This window comes from Moschus berezovskii, chromosome 10, assembly GCF_049115385.1.
Source record: "Moschus berezovskii isolate FMDL1 chromosome 10, NW_MosBer_1.0, whole genome shotgun sequence".
NCBI lineage: Eukaryota > Metazoa > Chordata > Mammalia > Artiodactyla > Moschidae > Moschus > Moschus berezovskii.
Window position 1 is genome coordinate 46,457,485 of NC_142469.1, and position 21,994 is coordinate 46,479,478.

Consider the following 21,994-nt stretch of genomic DNA (forward strand, 5'->3'; position numbering starts at 1 on the left):
GTGGGGTGGGTGGGTGGGTGGGCCGGCTCTATTTCCAGGTCTATAGAATGTCAGCTGATGTGAAATGCTCATCAGCTCCCTGTGGAGACAGTAATAGTTTTCTACTTGAGAGGACATCCCTGCTATGCGAAGAGAAGCATTGTGGAAACTGATCACCATCCCTGATTGTAGCCCAAGGCAGAAGTGAGATAGGAGACCTACAAAGCATTTCCAAAGTCACGCTGTAGAAACAGCTTACCCAGACTTGAGCAGCCTTGTACCCTAACTGGCCTGGTACTGGAACTCTTTCTATGTTTCTGGTATAGAAGGCAGGGGACTGAGAACAGGGAGGCTGTCCACAAGAGCCTGATCAGGACAGAACCAGGTCTGAGAATGGTTGCCAACATGTACTTGCAATATGAGCTCTTGGCTTTAGAAAAGGATGAGCAGTCCAGATTTCATACCCATTTGATGTTATACACATAACAGAAGAATGTTTTGGGGGTATTTTTCCAACCACAAAAGAATTGGGGTCAATCATTAGACTTTTTATGAATCCTTTATAAATCTGATGGTCATATCAGGCTGAAAAGAAACTTCCACCAGAAGAGGAGTCACAGCAAATTGTATAAGAACTCAAAGAATTTTGTGGTGGATGGGAGGAGCGGTAGTCGGGGAGCCTTATTTGTTCAAGGTCCAGCGTGCTTGGTCTACAAGCAATACACTCTGTCAGGCTATGCAGTAACCAGGAGAAAAAGTTTATAATCCCCTGCAATGACAATGAAAAAAGAATATAAAGTTGCACATACCCTGTGATTAAAGCTCTGTAAAATGTATTTGAGCAAGGGTTAGAAAGAAGTAAAGTAAAATTATTTCACTTGTTAGAATAGTTGGATTATGTGTGATTTTTCTCATTATTTCCGTTATTGTTTATAAAATGCTGTGTGTGCACTTTTACAGGGTCACTTCCCAGCAAAACTGTTATATGCTGGCAGATGGCATTATCATTAAAATACAGGTATGGAGGAGGGCCTACCTTTTCTTAGTTACACACTGATAATACTCCTCATTTGGGCCTTTTTCTGTAGGGTTGCACTGCTCAGAAGGAGCAGGGATGGTGGGCATGGGCAGGGAAGGAAGGCAGCCTGTCTGTGAGGATGGGGTAGATGGTTGCCATGTGATCAGAGGGAGCAGGGATGGTGGGCACAGGCAGGGAAGGCAGCCTGTCTGTGAGGATGGGGTAGATGGTTGCCATGTGATCAGAGGGAGCAGGGATGGTGGGCACAGGCAGGGAAGGCAGCCTGTCTGTGAGGATGGGGCAGGTGGTTGCATATGGTCATGGAGGGGGCAGTGGCAGGGGAAGGAGGAGGCTCTCCACTAGGAAACAAATGAGCCTTTTCTTGTGACTTTCCACAGGAGGGTTAGGGTTAGGGTTAGGGTTAGGTGTGGGAAATCAGAAAGAGAAGAACCACGGTGGCCCAGCCTCCATGTGAATACTCAAAACCAGTACCTTTTGTTCCTGAAACCCTAAGTTCAGTGTGTAGTGTCTGGGTTTCTTTGGTCTCCTAATCCTTTACAAGGAAATTACAATGAAAAACTCCCACATTCTGATTACATCCTCTGCTTCACACTGACTCCAAAGGGAGTTGCTGGCCTTCAGGGAAGGAGAGAATTTGGCAGGGTCCACAGAACTAGTCCACAGTGTCTAAGAGCTCCTTCCTCTGTCAAGTGGGAGGACCACAGCTGAAATTTGAAGTGTTTCTTTAAAAAAAATTTTTTTAAGTACATAAGTCTATCTAAGTCCTTTGGTATATGAACAAATCCATCTCATCTTTTCACCTTAGTTCTCTTTGCCTCCTCTGGGAAGTAGGCCAGGAACTAAGCAGCTAAGCCTTTAAAAAAGATGATTATCTTACAGTGGAATTTTTTTTAGTTCAGTTTGCTCTTTATCTATTTTCAGCAAAGCAAAGTATGTAAAACTTTGTACATTCTCCCTGGAGCACAAATATTTTCACTGGCAACATGACAACATGTAGGTCTCTAATTACACACTTCGGAAAGCCTGGACCCCCAGATATTTCAATGGTTTCCAGTTCATAAGCATAAAAATAGTAAGAAACCAATTGCCTTCATCCTCAATTCTAGGTCCTCAACAACTGGGCCTTATTTCCTACTATCCCTCAGTGTTGCACCGGTGGGTTCATCATTCTGGACTGGCCACGTGTAGTCCTGCCTGTTACCTTCACCAGAATCCTCTTTTCGTCCTCCTCCAGGACAAGCCCTCCTATTTTCTCCATTGATTCAAGTGGGGGTAGGTCCCCCCAGATCATCTTCCCTGGGGGCTTCTCCCCTCCCAGCTGCTATAGAACTTCCTCTGCAGGGACTTCTTCTGGAAACACAGCTCTGGCTCTTTCTCATCTCCAGGTAACACCTGTCTCCCCTTCTCGAGGTGGGGGTGGCATTTTTCCTGGCCTATCCTCCTTTCTTCTTTTCCTCGACTAACGTCCAGCTCCATAACCCTCTCAACATCCAGCTCTACTGAGAGCATTTTAGTTTATTTTCTGACTGAACCCCTTTTACAACAGTCCCCAGATTAGCAAAAGGAAAGGAGCTAAGAGTGCTTTGGAAATTCTATAATTTCTTGATGCTTATTGAAGACTTGCTAGTAGGCCTGCAGTAATTCTGAGCTTTCTCTGCCGGGGCAGCACCAGTCCCATTCCTTCATGCTGGCTCTCTTCAAATATAGGCATCAGTCTTCTTCCTGGAACAAGTCAGAATCTCCCACAAACACTTCCTTGATGCACTGGCCAGAGAGGAATAGATTCAAATTATATCACATTTGTTTTAAGATCACTTAGGTTCAAATAGGCATGTTACCTCATTGTTCTGGCTCTTCTCACACTTTAAAATCCTTGGCTACTATGTTATAATATATTGCAATCAATTAATTAATATTTACATGACTAATGACATAATTTGGATGGGAGTCAGGTTATTAAAATAGTAAGATTAGTTTCACTGCTTTGGTGATAAACCCAGTTTACTAAGCATCTCAGTGTCTTTATCTCATGTGTTTATCTGAGAAATCGTGCTGAGTTGGAGTTCCCGGATTAGGAATGGGCAGATAAAACTAAAGCCTCAACTGTTCTTACTAACAGGACTACCAACTGGGTCATTGTTAGCTACCTAAGGGCTGTCTGCAAGATTTTGACAGTGAATACTTGGCTTTGACCTTTCAGGAAAGCCAGGAGGGGAAAGGAAATGAAAGCAAACTAGATTTAAAGGGTACTTGTACATCCTTCTAAACTTTTTACAGATTCTAATCCACAGAATGACCTTCTAAGACAGGTACCATCACCCTTATTCTACAGATGACAACAGAGACCCAGAGAGTAAAGAGCCCAGCTTCTAGTAATCCAAGTGACAGAAGCAGGACAAAACCCCAGGTCCCCAGTTCTGACTTGGCATACTTTGTGGTTTAGCCAACAAATGTGTAATCAATCAGTTTGGAGACAGTATATAATGGAACTTTCCCTTTGTCATTCTGTCATTTATGAGGAAATATTTTAGTCCTGTCTTTCCGAGCATTCTTGGTGGCTCAGACAGTAATGTGTCTGCCTGCAATGTGGGAGACCCGGGTTTGACCCCTGGGTCAGGAAGATCCCCTGGAGAAGAAAATGGCAACCCACTCCAGTACTCTTGCCTGGAAAATCTCATGGATAGAGGAGCCTGGTAGGCTACAGTCCATAGGGTCACGACTGAGAGACTTCTCTCTCTCTCTTTCTGAGCATTAAGGGCTTCACAGTAATTAATTAGATGGGGGAAATCCTTCCACAGTGTATACTGTATATGTATATCAAATATTACATTGTTCACTCAAATTTCGTTCTTCAACTATGCCTCAATAAAGCTAAAAAAAAAAAGCGTGTCATGGAATTTCAACTGAATATTGAAGGCAGTTTTAATCACCTTTAATCACTTACCAATACCCTCAGTTCCTCCCCAGTCACCTCTCAGAGGGTTAGGACTCAGAGGAAATTCAAAACATGCTGGACAATTTCCAAGTTTAGCAAAACTGAAAAGGTAGGCCACAATGTCATGGAGAGGGGCTATCAGCTGCAGAGTTAGCTTTAAGGCTCTAAAAGCTACCTGTGAGTAAAATCAATACAAAAAAAATAAGTTTCAAGAAATGTCTAAGGGGATACAAAAATATATGAGCATTGATTAGGGACAATATATTTAAGAATTTTTAAATAAACATTTTCACAGAATAATACATGATAATAGCTACAGGATAGTATCTAAAAAATTGAACAACAAGCTTTCCATGAACTCGGGTTATATATATCTTTTGACAAGGTAACTCCTGCTGGGGAATTAAAACAATGTGTTCTCTTTCTTTAAAGCCATTGGTGGCCAAAAACACATCAAAATATGATTGTATTAACAATGATCAACGAATTACAAAGTTCACAAATAAATTCCTAGCAGGGACTCATATTCAGACAACATTGCCCTGAGGACTGTTATTTCTTCCTACCTGTAAGGAAAACATTTACTTATTAACATAGTTTAAACACAAGACTGAAAAACAAACAATGGATCTTAAATATCAACATTCAGCAAAGGAAAAGAGAAAAATTATGACTTAACTGCAGAAAGTAGCAGTTTTATATTTTTTAAAAGCCCTAAAAAATTTTCATGGTGAATAAATGAAGTAAAGGGTAGTTCTATTTCTAATTTTTTGAGGAATCTCCACACTGTTTTCCATCATGGCTGCACCAATCGTCATTTCTACTAACAGTGCACAAATGTTCCCTTTTCTCCACAACCTCACCAACAGTTGTTCTCTTGTCTTTTTGTGAGGATGTCTCAGCCATCCTAACAGGTGTGAGATGATATCTCATCACAGTTTTGATTTGCATTTCCCTGATGGTTAGTGATGTTGAACACCTTTCAATTTATGTGTTGGTCATTGGTATGTCTCCTTTGGAAAAATGTCTATTTAGGTCCTTTGACCATTTTTAAATCAGATTATAGGTTTAAAATTTTTTTCTTTGTTTTGTTTTTGCCTTTGCTATTGAGTTGTATGAGTTCCTTACATGTTTTAGGTATATATAGTTTGCAAATATTTTCTCTGTTATGTAGGTTGCTTTCTCCTTCCATTGATTTTTTCCTTTGCCAGCAGAGGCTTTTTAGTTTGATATTACCTCACTTGTTTATTTTTGCTCTTGTTACCTATGCTTTTGTTGTTGTATCCAAAAAACTCATTGCCAAGATTGGTTTCAAAGAGTGTTTTTCCCAGTTTTCCGCTAAGATTTTATAGTTTCCAGTCTTCAGTTCAGTTCAGTTCAGTTCAGTCGCTCAGTCGTGTCCGACTTAACAGTTGTCTTTAATCCACCTGAAGTTAATTTTTGTGATTGGTGTAAGACAGGGATCCAGTTTCATTTTGTTGCATGTAAGATTATCATATATGATCCAGCAAACCCACTTATGGGGCTATATCAAAGGAAATAAATCCATATATTGAGATTATCTGCACTTCCATGTAGCACTACTCACAATAGCCAAGATATGGAAACAGTAAACTAAGTGTCCAGTGTATGGATAAATGGATAAAGAAAATGTCACACACACAGGAATATTATTCAGACATAAAAAAGAACTGCCATTTACAACAACATAGGTAAACTTGAATGACATTATGCTAGGTGAAATAAGCCACAGAGAAAGACACACTGTATGATCTCACTCATATGTGGCATCTAAAAATGAAGGTCAAACTTACAGAAAGGTGGTTACCAGGGGATGGGGGAAATGGTACAATGTGGTCAAGAGGTACCAACTTTATTTATAAGATAAGTAAGTTCTGAGGATCTAAGGTACAGCATAGTGACTATAGTTAATAACACTGTATTGTATACTTGAAATTTTGTTAGAGTTGGATAAGCATTCTCACCTCCAAAAAACAAAAAAAGTAACTATGTGAGGTGATGGATGTATTAGCGGTGGTAATAATTTTATAATGTATATCAAATCATCATGCTGTGCAATTTAAATATATACAATTTTATTTGTTAATTACACCTCAATAAGTATGAGTTGGGAGAATGAAATAGCAACCCACTCCAGTATTCTTGCCTGGAGAATCCCAAGGACAGAGGAGCCTGGTGGGCTGCCATCTATGGGGTCGCACAGAGTCAGACGCTACTGAAGCGACTTAGCAGCAGCAGCAGCAAGTATTTGTTGCTCAGTCATGTCTGACTCTGCAACCCCACGGACTGTATGTAGCCCAAGACTCCTCTGTCCATGGAATTCTCCAGGCAAGAATACTGGAGTGGTTTGCCATTCCCTTCTCCAGGGGATCTTCCTGACCCAGGGACTGAATCAGGATCTCCTGCATTTCAGGCAGATTCTTTACTATCTGAGCCACCAGGGAAACCCCACACCTCAAAAAAGTTGAGGGGGCGGGGGAAGGGTGAGAAACCTATATTGCTAAACAGGTTTTCACTTACAAAGAAAAATCAGAATGTTCCCAAACTGCCATTTTCAACCCTGCATTTTATTTAGTTAATACTTGAATGCATTATGTATTTCTATATCTATTCTTTTTAATGGTTACCCTTTATCAGTAAATGAGGTGCTTAGAGGAACTCCTCAAAAAACAGGAACCAGCTAATTACTGTGATTAAGTGTGATTTCAACCTCTCTTCAGCTTCAGCACATCATGGTGGGGTTTTCTTGGAGCTGGGGAGGAAATTAAGGATTAATAAGGAGTCTCAGAAGCTCCATTAGTGTTCAGTAATGACCACGGAGAAGCAGAACTATGAAATAATGAGGCACAAGGGAACTTATAATAAAGCAAGCAAAAATATGAGAAGCTGAGAGATTTCAGTTATTAAATGTTCCTGGGGAAAAAACCCAACAAGAGATATAGAATATCTGAAACTGATATGTTTAACTGTGGGACATAAAAACAGCCAGTTTCCATTCTGGCATACATAAAAAATACAAACCTTTTCTGGCAGAGTTTTGAACATAAGCAGCACTTCAGAAGGATGGGGTATGAACCATAAGTTGAGGAAGTCTTTCCCATCAGCAGACAGCAAACGTCGTGGCCGGGGCTGAAAACTCCTGCGGTATGAGAAGAGAGCTCCAGTAGTACAGCATTTCTTTCTCTAAAAGGGGCTCCCGGTGTGAACTATTTATACCTCCGCCCTCCAGCCGCAGCGCCAGAGCCCGCATTGCGGTGACACACACATCCAGTGTCTAAGCCCGAGGGCAGCAGGACTTCTTTTCAGGCAGCTTGCAAGGGGACACAGTTATAAATAACTCACCGGGAGAAGAGCAGTTGGGCTGGTTTTAGCCTCAGCTGTGTTGGGAGGAAGGCGTGGGCACAGACGCAGAGAAAGGTGTGATAAGAAAGGAAGCAGAGAGGGCATGAATTAGGCGCTGACACCGTACTGGGGGTGACAGTTTTCTCACTTAATTCTTATGACAACCTTGGGACGTTCCTATGCTGTTCCTGGTTCACAGAGGAGAAAACGGAGGCCCTACCAGGTTAGAGGATGAGATGGTTGGATGGCATCACCGACTCAATGGACGTGAGTTTGAGTAAACTCCTGGAGTTGGTGATGGACAGGGAGCCTGGCATGCTGCAGTCCATGGGGTTGCAAAAAGTTGGACACGACTGAGTGACTGAACTGACTGACTGACTGACCAGGTTACAAAGATCTTGCCTAACCAACTCATAAGAGAAGAAGTTGAGATTTAAGCACAGATTTGTCCAGTTCTAGAATTCAGGCTCTGGAGACCAGCCTCTGTCTCCCTTCCAGATTCCTGTCAAGTTCTCCAGACTCTGGCTGTCTTTTCCCTCCTCCTTCCTATATTGTGCTAAGTTTCTTCAGTCGTGTCAGACTCTTTGAGACCGCATGGACTGTAGCCTGCCAGGCTCCAGTGTCCATGGGATTCTTCAGGCAAGAATGCTGGAGTGGGTTGCCATGCCCTCTTCCAGGAGATCTTCCCAACCCAAGGATCAAACCAACATCTCTTAAGTCTCCTGCATTGGTAAGAGGGTTCTTTACCACTAACTGCCACCTGGGAAGCCCCTCTTCAAATACTGGGTTGGCCAAAAAGTTGGTTCAGGTTTCCTCATACGATGTTACAAAAACTTGAATGAAGTGTTTGGCCAACTCAATACTTTATCATTTCTTAGGCACCAGTATAGCAGTTTTTTTGTTACAAACATAATTCATATATGTCTGGTTTAAGGATTTACACAGCCCAGTTACCTACTACCTGGCCTGGGGTATAGAACATGGCCAGTTCCTCTGAAGCTCCTATACATTCCTCAGTCCCAACTTGCTCCACCTTGGCTGGCAGTGCCTCAGACCACCTCAGTCAAAAAAGGCAAGAACTGAACTCCTCACCCCCACCCCCACCCTGATCCTGGGCTTCGTCCTCTGTTAAGAGAACCATAACCTCCAAGTCCTCAAAACCAGAATCCAGGGTTTTTAGATGCTTCCTTCTTTACCCCTCAGGTCCTACTGACCCCATAGCTCTCTTGTGTGTAGTTTCCATTCACACTCCATTGTCTATAGCAAGGACTCTCAATGGGAGGGTTTCACCTTCTAGAGAGCATTTTGGAAATCATTGGGGCATTTTTTGATTGTCATTATTTCTGGGTCCTTAGGAGAGATTCAGATGACCCATTTCATTTCCTACAATAAAATGTAATTCATTTTAACTGAGATCCAACGACGAGTTGACTCACTGGAAAAGAGTCTGATGCTGGGCGGGATTGAGGGCGGGAAGAGACGGCGACGACAGAGAATGAGATGGCTGGATGGCATCACCGACTCGATGGATATGAGTTTGAGTGAACTCGGGGAGTTGGTGATGGACAGGGAGGCCTGGCATGCTGTGATTCATGGGGTCACAAAGAGTCAGACACGACTGAGTGACTGAACTGAACTGAATGCTTTCCATATCAAACATTCTGAATATGAAATTTAAAATTTCTAAAACTCTACTTGGGTTAGTCTCAAGCCTCAGGGTTTTAATCAGGTAATTTGAAGTTCAGAAACAAAGCATGGTGGTGTTAGCTTGGAGAACTTCTCTGATTTCAGTCACCAGAAAGTCAGACCATCCTGTCCTGGAGCAGATCAAAACCAGCTTAATCTCATCCTATCTCTGTTATTTGTTCAAAGGTGCTCCAAAGAAACACTGACAATCAACAATCAGCACAGCTGATCACGTGAACTACACTCCCACCAGCACCTTCAATTCTTTACTTCTTTGTACTTACAGCCCAGCTATCTAGCAAAACTTCAACTCTAGCTAGTCTGCTTTCTGCTTCTAGTCGCATGTTGCTGATCACAGCTGGAGGAAATCACACTGCTAATTTTATTGATGCAACAAATAAATGGTTTCCAGTCTGAGCTGTGTCACGCCAGGAAAAATTGGTTTTCTTTCCTTTGATCAGCTCTCATGTCCATTTCCTTTTTTCAGTAACTTCAAATCTTCCTTAAGCCTCATACCAGATTCCTAGCAGCAGATAATGACATGGTCTATTATTTCATAATTGAATCAAAGGGGCTGGAACTGCCTCCACTTCCTGAGGGCTCATTCCCCCCTCCCCATCCTCTCTTTCAAACCAAGGTCCAAGGCAAAGGTACACACCCAGGGTATGAAGTGAAGATAGGCTCCGCCCTCAAGGATCTTAGATTCCGGAGGCAGCTAGACCTGCAAGCATGATGCTGTGATGGATGTGTGGAGGAATGGAAGTATGTGAAAGTGGAGAACATCTAGAATAAGAAGAGTCTGAGACTTCTTGGGAGACCAAGGGAAGAAATTCATAGCTGGTGCCTTTGAGCTGTGATTCATTATTTCCCCCTCCACATCTCTCCTCTTAATGGCATGACCATTCTTTTTTTCTACCCATTAAAAAAATGGGATAAAACATACATAACATAAAATTTACCGTTTTAACTGTTTTTAAGCGCACATTTCAGTGGCATTAAGTACATTTACACTGTTGTGCAACCCACCACCATTTATCTCCAGAAAAAAATTTTTTTCCATCTTCTAAAACTGAAATTCTGTACCCATTGTACAACAGCAAGACTACCATCTTTTTATTCACAAGCTAGAGACTCTGGGTAACATCCTAGATTCCTCTGCCTTCTCCTCACGCAGCTCTGCATTAAATCCAGCACCTAGCTGATTTAACTTCCCTAATATCTCCTGTTTGTGCGGTTTCAGTAGGTTCCTACATGGTCACCAACAATCATCTTGTCCCACTTCTCCCTGTTTGAAAGTGAAAGTGTTAGTTACTCAGTCATGTTTGACTCTTTGCGAGCCCATGGACTGTAGCCCGCCAGGCTCCACTGTCCATGGGATTCTCCAGGCAAGAATACTGCAGTGGGTTGCCATTGCCATATCCAGGGGATCTTCCTGACCCAGGGATTGAACCTAGGTCTCCTGCATTGCAGGCAGATGCTTTACCATCTGAGCTACCAAGGAAGCCTGTTTGTTGAAGGACAAAGAGCAGACTTCTGGATCTTGCCCATTGCACTATCCATTCTGCTTCCCCAACTCATCCTCATATACCCTGGAACAGGAGCCACTGGCAGGTCCACATGGCTGTCTCATATCATGAGATATGCTGTCTCATATCTATGTGGGGCTCCCAGCTTGAACTGAATTTCTTTCCTTGTCTACCTAAAACACTAGTCTTTTCAAGACCCAGGTTAAGTGTACCGCCTTCCCTGAAGCCCACCTAGTCCTTCATCCCTACCTCCCCGATCCTTCAGATAATATTGAATATTTCCTGGTGGGTTCTTTCGTTATACTTTGATTTTATTCTTTATCACAACATTTGGTCATTGTCTATTTCCCCTTGCCTGAAGGGCAAGAACCATGTTTAATTCATTGCTATACAGCTCTTGGCACCAAGGCTACCATGTACCATTGTTCAGTTTGTGCCCTGAGGCAACCAGCAGTAGCTAAAATCCAGCCTATACTTGACTTGCCAAACTCTGCATCCAGGCGTGGGACTACCCCTGCCCAGAGGAAACTGTACTTTCTTATAATCCTCATAAAGCAGCTGTGTGGGAGAGTGGTGGATCTGCCTGTCACACAGTAAGGGCTTGAGTATTAGTGTTCTCTCTTTGTCTCTTCTTCAATCACCCATCAGCCAACACCACTACTTCTTGCTCCTGGGAGTATGGCCAAGTGCCAGCCTAGTCTCCAGATTCCAGTCTCCACTAGAGCCATGAAGGGCACAGAGCCCTCAAGGGCCATCCTTCTTTGGAGGAGAGCTTCCCCTGGCCCCTCTTCTATTTAGGTTCTGGTTCAGGGGCAGGGTGTCTCTGCTAAAACTAAACAGTATGTTTCAGCCCTTTAAGGATTAAGTAGCATCTTAGAATCTTAAACCTACAGAATATATGGGATTCTTCTAGCCAAGGAGATGGCAAACGCAAGCAGGGAGGCCTCCATTCTCCCTTTCCTTGACCATGGTCACTGCCAATCAATCACAACAATCTCACAAGATTGGGGTGTCTTAGAATCCTTCAGTTCAGTTCAGTTCAGTCGCTCAGTCGTGTCCCACTCTCCGCGACCCCATGAATCACAGCACGCCAGGCCTCCCTGTCCATCACCAACTCCCGGAGTTCACTCAAACTCATGTCCACAGAGTCGGTGATGCCATCCAGCCATCTCACTCTCTGTCGTCCCCTTCTCCTCCCGCCCCCAACCTTTCATAGCATCAGACTCTTTTCCAGTGAGTCAACTCGTCGCATGAGGTGGCCAAAGTATTGCAGTTTCAGCTTTAGCATCCTTAGCAGGACACTAATACATTGTTGGAATCTACACTTAAAATAAAATATTTCTTATTCTTAATATAACCCAACTCCTTATTTTAGGAATAGGGCAAAGACCTCTATCCATGACCCTCATTCCTCAACTCTGTCCCCTCATCTTTAGCTAATCTTGACCAGAGTCAATGACATATTTACCTTTGCAACTCCAGTATACATAGCAAAGTGCTTGATACTAAGTAAGCACTGAACAAACAATGGTTGAATAATCCATGAATGATAAAGGAGCAAAAGAGTGGTCTGATACAAGTGGTCTTTCAATTCCCTTCTATCTTTCTGTTCTGTGGTCATATTTATTAAGTATTACCCTTCAGTTCAGTTCAGTTCAGTCACTCAGTCGTGTCCGACTCCCCGCGACCCCATGAATCACAGCACGCCAGGCCTCCCTGTCCATCACCAACTCCCGGAGTTCACTCAAACTCATGTCCATAGAGTCGGTGATGCCATCCAGCCATCTCATTCTCTGTCGTCCCCTTCTTGTCCCGCCCCCAATCCTTCCCAGCATCAGAGTCTTTTCCAGTGAGTCAACTTGTCGCATTTGAGGTAGCCAAAATATTGGAGTTTCAGCTTTAGCATCAGTCCTTCCAATGAAAATCCAGGATTGATCTCCTTTAGAATGAACTGGTTGGATCTCCTTGCAGTCCAAGGGACTCTCAAGAGTCTTCTCCAGCACCACTCAGCACTAAACTCTGTGCCATGCCATAAGAGAAAGAGTAAGGAGGGAGGCAACTTCACCCTATAGGGTGTTTCTGCTCGCTCTTGGAGGCTATGTAACTATGTAATATCCCCTTCTTTTCCTTAAAGGAAATGTGGTCACTTACAACAATCGTATGCCAACTCCTCCATCCAAGTGAGTGAACTCTAGGTAGGCTGAATTAAGAACATTTGGAAAACTGGATAAGGCATGCTAAGGATGTATAGAAGCAGCTCCATTCTTATCACTTAATATCATTCTATATATATATATATATATATATATATTTCTCTATCAGAGAAGTACAGAAGGACACTGATTTACCCAAAGCACTGAAGTATATTTTTTTTCCTGAATATTTCTTCTACTCCACTGAGTAAAATATTTTAAACCACAATAGCTCTAGATTATGTCTACTTATTTGTTTGCTTATTTTAAATTCTGGCTTATGTAAAAGGGTGTGACTGATGAAAATTTCTGGGTACTCCAGGGCAAAACAAAACTTCACAGATTGAAAAAGCAGTCATAGAGCCCATAAACAAAGAACTCCTTCTGTATTCAAATACAAAGATACTCTTATTCTTAGAGTATTAACTCTTTCTTTTGCCCTTCTGGACAGAAGATCAAGGCTAAATACCAAACTTAATAAACCTCTTCCCTGGGAGGAGTGGGGAGGGAATGGGAGAATAACAAGCTCAAAAGAAAACTCCATACCTGGGGTCATTCTTGAGGCCATCATTGGAGTCCCTCCAGCCCTTCTTTTCTTGTCGTTGTCCCACCATGAAAAAAGTATCTCTGATGGTAGGGAAATCGTCCAGTAGGGCTCTCAGGCTGTTGCAGTATGCTATGATCTGCCCCCGAAGAGCGTAGTGAGACATATGGCGGTTGAACCTGAAAAATCAGAAGAGATAATGTACAGAGGTGAATTCAAGTTGTTCAATCTCTCACAGAAGTTCGAGGATCTAAGTCCCTGGAGACATTTCAAAGAGAATAGAGGACTTCTGTCAAGAAGAAACTTCTGACTTGGTCAGATTGCTATTGCCTGAACACAAAGGCATGAACCTCTTCCAAGTGCCTCTTATCTGTCATTTCTGATGCTGCTTCCTCTGTGTGTCAGAGGACAGTTCAATTTGCTTTCATCCCAAAAACATTACTATGAAAAAGATAGTGAAGGTGATAGAATTCCAGCTGAGCTATTTCAAATTCTAAAAGATGATGCTGTTAAAATGCTGCACTCAATATGACAGCAAATTTGGAAAACTCAGCAGTGGCCACAGGACTGCAAAAGGTCAGTTTTCATCCCAATCCCACAGAAGGGCAATGCCAAAGAATGTTCAAACTACTGCACAATTACACTCATTTCACATACTAGCAAAATAATGCTCAAAATCCTTCAAGCTAGGCTTCAACAGTATGTGAACCAAGAACTTCCAGATGTACAAGCTGGATTTAGAAAATGCAGAGGAAGCAGAGATCAACCTGTCAACATTCACTGGATCATAGAAAAAGCAAGGGGGTTCCAGAAAGGGAGCTACTTCAGCTTCATTGACTACACTAAAGCCTTTGACTGTGTGGATCACAACAAACAGTGGAAAATTCTTAAAGAGATGGGAATACCAAACTACCTTACCTGCCTCCTGAGAAACTTGTATGCAGGTCAAGAAGCAACAGTTAGAACTAGACATGGAACAACAGACTGTCTCAAAACTGGGAAAGGAGTATTTCAAGGTTGTATATTGTCACCCTGCTTATTTAACTTATGTGCAGAGTACATCACGCGAAATGCCGGGTTGAATGAAGCTTAAGCTGGAATCAAGAATGCTGGGAGAAATATCAATAACCTCAGATATGCAGATGATAGCACCTTCATGGCAGAAAACAAAGAGGAACTAAAGAGCCTCTTGACGAAGGTGAAAGAGGAGAGTGAAAAAGCTGGCTTAAAGCTCAACATTCAAAAAACTAAGATCATGGCATCTGGTCCCATCACTTCATGGCAAATACATGGGGAAACAGTGGAAATAGTGACAGACAGTTTTCCTGGGCTCCAAAATCACTGCAGATGGTGACTGCAGCCATGAAATTAAAAGACACTTGCTCCTTGAAAGAAAAGCTATGACCAACCTAGACAGCATATTAAAAAGCAGAGACATCACTTTGCCAACAAAGGTCCGTCTAGTCAAAACTGTGGTTTTTCCAGTAGTCATATATGCATGTAAGAGTTGGCCATAAAGAGGGATGAGCGCTGAAGAATCGATGCTTTTTAATTGTGATGCTGGAGAAGACTCTTGAGAGCTCCTTGGACAGTATAGAGATCAAACTAGTCAATCCTAAAGGAAATCAACTCTGAATATTAATTGGAAGGACTGATGCTGACGCTGAAACTCTAATACTCTGGCCACCTGATGCGAAGAGCTGACTCATTGGAAAAGCCCTTGATGCTGGGAAAGACTGAGGGCAGGAGGAGAAGGGGACAACAGAGGATGAGATGGTTGGATGACATCACCGACTCAATGGCCATGAGTTTAAGTAAACTCTGGGAGATGGTGAAGGACAGGGAAGCTTGGTGAAGGACTGTGCTGCAGTCCATAGGGATGCAAAGAGTTGGACAAGACTTAGTGTCTGAACAACAACGATAGGACTGTTAAATAGGCTTATCTAAACACAAACCAGCTAACTAATTGTCCAAATTTCTATATAATACTGCTGTTTTTAGAGTTCAGAGTCAGAAATCAGAATGAATAGTTTATATATACTATACTCACTTCTGGCAATATTCAACTATAACATCTCTCTTGACTTTCTCAATTTCATCCTGTGATAAAAGAGAATGAGAGTTTTCCTATTAGACAATTGGCTATAAGAATTCCCCAAGCTAATACATGTGCACAAACTTATAGCCAACTTAAAGTGGGAGAAGGTCACACAGTTGAGATGTTCTTTCTGAAGGTCAACCTATTGGGAGGTACTCCCCCTGTGGGTCTTTTCTACTCCTGCACATCTTGTGAGTACACCAAGAATTCAACGCCCTATTCTTTACCTGAACGATTTCTCAGGGTTATGTTCACAGAGAGCAGTCTGGAGGGATAAGGTAATGTCTCCCTCCATGAAATAGAGCAAGTTTGCTATAATAGAGGTAGATTCCTAAACTCAATATTCTTCAACTGTGACACAAAACTGTATACAACCTTGGCTCCTCCATGTTGCCCCTGTGGGACTTGGGAGGCAAAGGGAAATGACACAAACACAAGGCTCATGATGCTTTCTCTGCTGTGAGTAACAAAGTTCTTTTTCTCTGACCTAAGAGGTGGTGTTCTCTGTCAGCATCCTCAGAGCAGTAACAGGCTACCTTCTTAGCTTATAAGTAGGCTAAAATCTCAGACCTTGACAAAACTGACAATTATCTTGCCTGAATCCTTTCTAATCTGATAGGCATTGGATATTCCTGAAGGGCAGTTAATGAACTAATACATTTTCACTTGGTCAGTACTTTTTTTAATATTATAAAGAGTAATTTATCTATCAAAGGAATTTACTTAAGTACTTATCAGAAGGAGTCGTTTGCCCACATCATTGCTGAGCAGTAATCTAGAAGGCCTAGCTTCCATCATATCCAATTTGTAGAACTGGATTAGGTAAATTGAAGTCCTTCCTTTTCAGTCATAAAAGAACAAAGCCTAGAGATTATAAACCTTGTCATTTCATTCCCAAATAACTATATATTAGTCTAAGGACTTCCTCATCAAAAAAGTAATGAATAATTAAATAATATTCAAAAAATTAAGCAACTCTTTTAATTGACTAAAGGTTTAAATTTTATGGAGAAGGAAATGGCAGCCCAAAGGTTCCGTTCCGTTCCGTCGCTCAGTCATGTCCGACTCTATGCGACCCCGTGGACTGTAGCCTACCAGGCTTCTCCGTCCATGGGATTCTCCAGGCAAGAATACTGGAGTGGGTTACCGTTTCCTTCTCCAGGGGATCTTCCCGACCCAGGGATCGAACCCGGGTCTCCCGCATTGGAGGCAGACGCTTTAACCTCTGAGCCACCAGGGAAGCCCAGCCCAAAGGTTAGGTTAGCATAAAACCATTAAATAGAAACATGGTCGTAGTGTCTGAAAAACATAGTGGTTATGTCACCAACCTAACAGGTGAATTATAGATGGCAAATGCCCCTGCTCACCTTGTCTAAACCTCCTGAGCATCTGTGGGTCACTTCAGTTCAGTTCAATTCAGTTCAGTCGCTCAGTCGTGTCCGACTCTTTGCGACCCCATGAATCACAGCACGCCAGGCCTCCCTGTCCATCACCAACTCCAGGAGTTCACTCAAACCCACCTCCATCGAGTCGGTGATGCCATCCAGCCATCTCATTCTCTGTCGTCCCCGTCTCCTCCTGCCCCCAATCCCTCCCAGCATCAGTCTTTTCCAGTGAGTCAACTCATCGCATGAGGTGGTCAAAGTATTGGACTTTCAGCTTTAGGAACCATCAAATGTTTCCAAGTAGGTACTGAAACTCTTTCTGTTTAGAAAGTGACAAAGCATAATGTGCCCTTGGAAAAATGTACATATTTTAAAAACTAGACTGCAATTAGCTTGACTTCATTCCTCTCTATTTCTTATTGAACTCTCTTTTTCAGTTCTTTATATTTTCAATGGTTTTATCCAAATAGGCTGAAAGCAACAAGTTCCAAGTTAAGGATATCTTACTTGCTCAAATGTAAAAGATGATGAGATCTTTAGGGAGCCCTTCTTACTATACTCACAAGGTTTTTCATTCTGTCAGCCATGGCTTGTTTCCTGAGGAGGAAGGCGTTCAGCATCATGTCCCGCAGCCCCACCTTTTCTAGTTGAATAGACACGAAAGCTTCCGGGGCCCTGACAAGTGAACAGAGGCACGTGAGCCCAAGGCAGATGAGTGCACTTACAACAAGAGGGCAACTTGAGAACTCTCTGACTGACAGGAGCACCTGGCGCTGCAAACTGGGCACTGCAGCAATAGAGCAGGTAACTCTGCTTCTGTGGTCCTCATTTGCTTCAAGTGTTTCTCTTACATTCACTGGGCATGCTGCTGTGTCACCATCCTTGTTGGGGACCACACTGTGCCTAAAGCATGCGCCAGCAGTCCCTCCCCACTCCCAAACTTCATAGCCGGGCCCAGTGTTTGTACTCCCAGTGTCCCTTTGTACCTTCCTGGTCTGAACTGTAGGGGGTCCCTGGACTGATGTGGCCTTGTAAGGGTCCTCTTGACTAGACATATTGGTCTTAAATCTCCCATTCACACACTGGAAGTGTAGATTTAGGACACTTGAACTCTGGCCATGTGTCAGATTAATGGCATCTTGAGGAGTAGAGAAGCTTTGCCTGTCATTTTCTTTTTCATTCTAAATTTGCCAGGGTTAGATTAGAGTGTCATTGGTATGCCTCAGTTATTCAGAGTAATCATAATTATTACAGAATACAAATCTCTTTGTCACAGTGAGATGAGATCAGGATATTACAGGATGTCCCTAGTTTATAGATATATATCTGTAGAGACCCTGCCTCTCTGACAGTTACCGTTCTATTATTCTGCTGCTGCTACTGCTGCTGCTAAGTCACTTCAGTCGTGTCCAACTCTGTGTGACCCCATAGACGGAAGCCCACCAGGCTCCCCCGTCCCTGGGATTCTCCAGGCAAGAACACTGGAGTGGGTTGCTATTTCCTTGAAAAACCTTTGGTAGGATAGTGAGGGTAGTTCTGTCCTTTTCTGTTTAAAATAGAAGTGGAAAACTTGGACATGCTTATACTCTTCTTCCTTAAGTTCTACCTTCTTTGGAGTTTGAAAAATAGAGAGGGAAGGAGGGGAAGACAGGAAGAAAAACATAAAGGAGAAGAGGGAGAAGAGAAAAGAGGTTGAAATTGGGAACTGTTGACTCTCCTTCATAGACTGGAGCATATTAGAAGAAGCTAAGCCTTCTTAGTGTTCATACAATGTTTTCAGACAAGGTCTTAAAAATTTTAACACATGCTGGTCACTCTGGGAGTTTAGGCATCCTTCAATCCCATAATACTTGTATTAAATGACTTAAAAGAGGATACTTTTGTTATTATAAACAACCCCCCACTGCTACCCCGAAGCAGTACCTTTTAGTAGCCTGCAATCTTTTTGAAGGATGAGTAAGGGCATCTGGGACTTTTGGAATTGGGGCCAACAGCATGCCATTCACAATTCTGGAATTTCTTCTTCTGGCTGGATCCACTCCACTATGATTTCTCAGACCAGAACTTATTTCCTACAATATTTCAAACCAAAGTGAATTAAATTTGCTGAATTTGTAAGTCTTGTGGTACTGACAGTAAAATTATCTAACAGCTATAACTGATCCCAAATACATGTAAATGGCTGGGTACCCTAGGGGTGAGAGAGTGGAAGGGAGAGAAGAGAAAAAGTAAAGGAGCACATGGAAGAGATACCACTTTGTACAATGAAAGGGTGAGGCACTCAGTGTGACTGTTTCCAGAATAGAGTTGTCTAAAGTGTTCTCAGAAAAATGTCTCCATCTTACAATGTGGCTAGTTGGAGTGCTTTGTATAGGGGCCTCTCAAGAAACACAGACGATGAACTTCAGGGTACAAGAACTGAAAAATCATCTCAGGGTGCCATTTTGGTACAACCTAAGCAGATGGAGGTGGGCTGTATATGCTGTCCTGTACAATGTAATAATGAAGGAGGGAGAGGTGGAGGGATGGTGGGGAAGAGGGGAAGGAAGAGTGGGAAGAAAAAAAGGGAAATCTGTATCTTCCAATATTCCTATTATTTATGGAGCTACAAGGAAAGATAGATAGGATTCTTTTACATTTTTCTAAAATACTAACTAAAAGAAAAACATTAAGCCTTCAAAGGAAAGCCCATTCTTTTTCAAAGAAAGAAAGTTTTCCACAGCTCAATTACTGAAGGAAAGGAAAATGAGGCAAAAGAAAAAAATCTTGAGTTAGAAAGTCTAAAGTTTCCATCTTGATTTTTTCTGAAGACTCTTGGGCTATCCCGGTCTCCTGAAAATAGTAGAATATACTAGTTCAGAAGACACAAGGCGCCTTTAGAAAGGATATGAGTGAGCTAAGAGGAAACAAAATAAGCTCTGTAATCAAAGCCCAGTGCCGACACTCAACAGGTGATCTTGGCTCTGTCCCTTAACCTATCAGCCTGTTTCTTCACCTGGAAAGAAAGGGTAATGTCCTCCATCTCCTAGGACTGTTCAGAGCATTTCATGAGTCCAAGGTCATCCATCACTTAGCTTACCACCATGCCTGGACAATAGAAACTACTAAATTGAACCCTTAATTCTTTGACTCCCTCAAGTGCATTGAAAATCCCAACTATGATGATCTTTTGTTTCTATCCTCAATTTCTTTTCCAGTCCCTTCCTACAAATATGATTACATCTATTTTTATTCTTAATTCTCCTACCCCTCAAGCTTCTTTTTTTAATTCTGCCCAACTTCTTAAAGAGTTATGATGGACTAAATGTTTGTGTCTCCTCATAAATTCTTACATTGAAGCCCCAACCCCCAATGTGATGGCATTTAGAAATGGGGCCTTTGGGAGGCAATTAGGGTTGCTGCTGCTAAGTCACTTCAGTCGTGTCCGACTCTGTGTGACCCCACAGACGGAAGCCCACCAGGCTCCCCTGTCCCTGGGATTCTCCAGGCAAGAACACTGGAGTGGGTTGCCATTTCCTTCTCCAATGTGTGAAAGTGGAAAGTGAAAAGTGAAAGTGAAGTTGCTCAGTCGTGTCCGACCCTTAGCGACCCCACGGACTGCAGCCTACCAGGCTCCTCCATCCATGGGATTTTCTAGGCAAGAGTACTGGAGTGGCTTGCCATTGCCTTCTCCGGCAATTAGGGTTGTTCTGTTCAGTCGCTCAGTCGTGTCCGACTCTCCGCGACCCCATGAATCACAGCACGCCAGGCCTCCCTGTCCATCACCAACTCCCGGAGTACACTCAAACTCATGTCCACAGAGTCGGTGATGCCATCCAGCCATCTCATTCTCCGTCGTCCCCTTCTCCTCCCGCCCCCAACCCTTCCCAGCATCAGAGACTTTTCCAGTGAGTCAACTCGTCGCATGAGGTGGCCAAAGTATTGGAGTTTCAGCTTTAGCATCAGTCCTTCCAATGAACATCCAGGATTAGGGTTAGATGATGTCAAAGGGCAGTACCCTAATCTGATAGGGCTGGTAAAGCTGGTATAAGAAGAAGAGACACCAGGACTTTCTTTCTGCCTTGTGAGGACGGTAAGAATGTGGCCATCTGCAAGGAAGAGAACTGTTACCAAAAACTGATATGCTGGCTCCTTGATCTTGGACTTCTAACCTCCAGAACTGTGAAAGAATAAATTTCTGTTCTACCAGTCAATACTATTTTGGTATGGCTTCCCTAGCAGACTAACACAGAAGCTGTAAATATTCTCTGCTTCTACATTTCTATCATTCTCTTACTTCTCTACACTGGTAGTCTGGCTTTCACTCCAGCTCCATTAGAATAGCTCTCTCAGAGTCAGCAATGAACTTCTGAGAATGTAAATAGCCTACTTTTGATTCCTGCTCTTCTTGTTCTTCCCTCTACATTTAATTCAACTTCTTTCTCCTCCTCCTCCTAAAATATAATAGCTTTATTTAGATATAATTGACATTCAGTAAACAACACACAAAATATACAGTAAATTAAAGTATAAAGTAAATCAGATAAGTTTGGATATAAGTATACAATTGTGAAACAATTACTGCAATAAAAATAAAGACCATAGCCATCCCTCCTACCTAGCCCACTTCCTCAAGCAACCACTTCTCTGCTTTCTCCAACTATAGATTAGAATGCATTTCCTAGAATTTTATATAAATGGAATCATGCAGGTATATATATATATATATATATATTTTGGTTTGGCTTCATCCATATTGTATATGTCAACAACTCATTTCTTTGTATTGCTGAGCATTATTCCACTGTAAAATAAACCACAATTTATTTATCTCTTCACCTGGTGGTGGATATTTGGATTTTTTCCAGTTCTTAGATGTTTTAAATAAAGCTGCTATAAACATTTACGTATGTCTTGGTACAGACATGTGCTTTCACTTCTCTTAAGTAAATACCTAGGAGTGAAATGGCTGAATCATATGGTAAGTATACGTTTAACTTTCTAAGAAACTGCCAAGCTGTTTTGCAAGGTAACCATTTTGCATTCCCATCAGCAGTGTATGCTTCAGATCCTCCACGTCATGCCAAGACTCAGAATGGTTAGTTCAAATTTTAGCCATTCTAGTGGGTATGCAGGGGTTGCTCACTGGAGTTTTAATTGTATTTCTCTAATAATTAATGTGGTTGAATATTATTTATGTGTTTATCTGTCACCTGTTCATCTTCCTTGGTGACTCATTTCTTCTTAAAACGTTCTCCATCTTTGGCT

General features: G+C 42.3%; 1 protein-coding gene across 1 annotated transcript in view; it reads right to left on the bottom strand.

Moving 5' to 3' along the window:
- Positions 1-21,994, bottom strand: part of LOC129561121 (uncharacterized) — a 183,306-nt gene that overhangs the window by 65,645 nt on the left and 95,667 nt on the right. Inside the window, 6 exon segments of the mRNA XM_055433524.2 lie at positions 3,963-4,128; positions 6,996-7,113; positions 13,267-13,443; positions 15,315-15,364; positions 17,311-17,422; positions 18,671-18,819. Of these exon segments, the coding sequence (XP_055289499.2) occupies positions 3,963-4,128; positions 6,996-7,113; positions 13,267-13,443; positions 15,315-15,364; positions 17,311-17,422; positions 18,671-18,819 (772 nt within the window).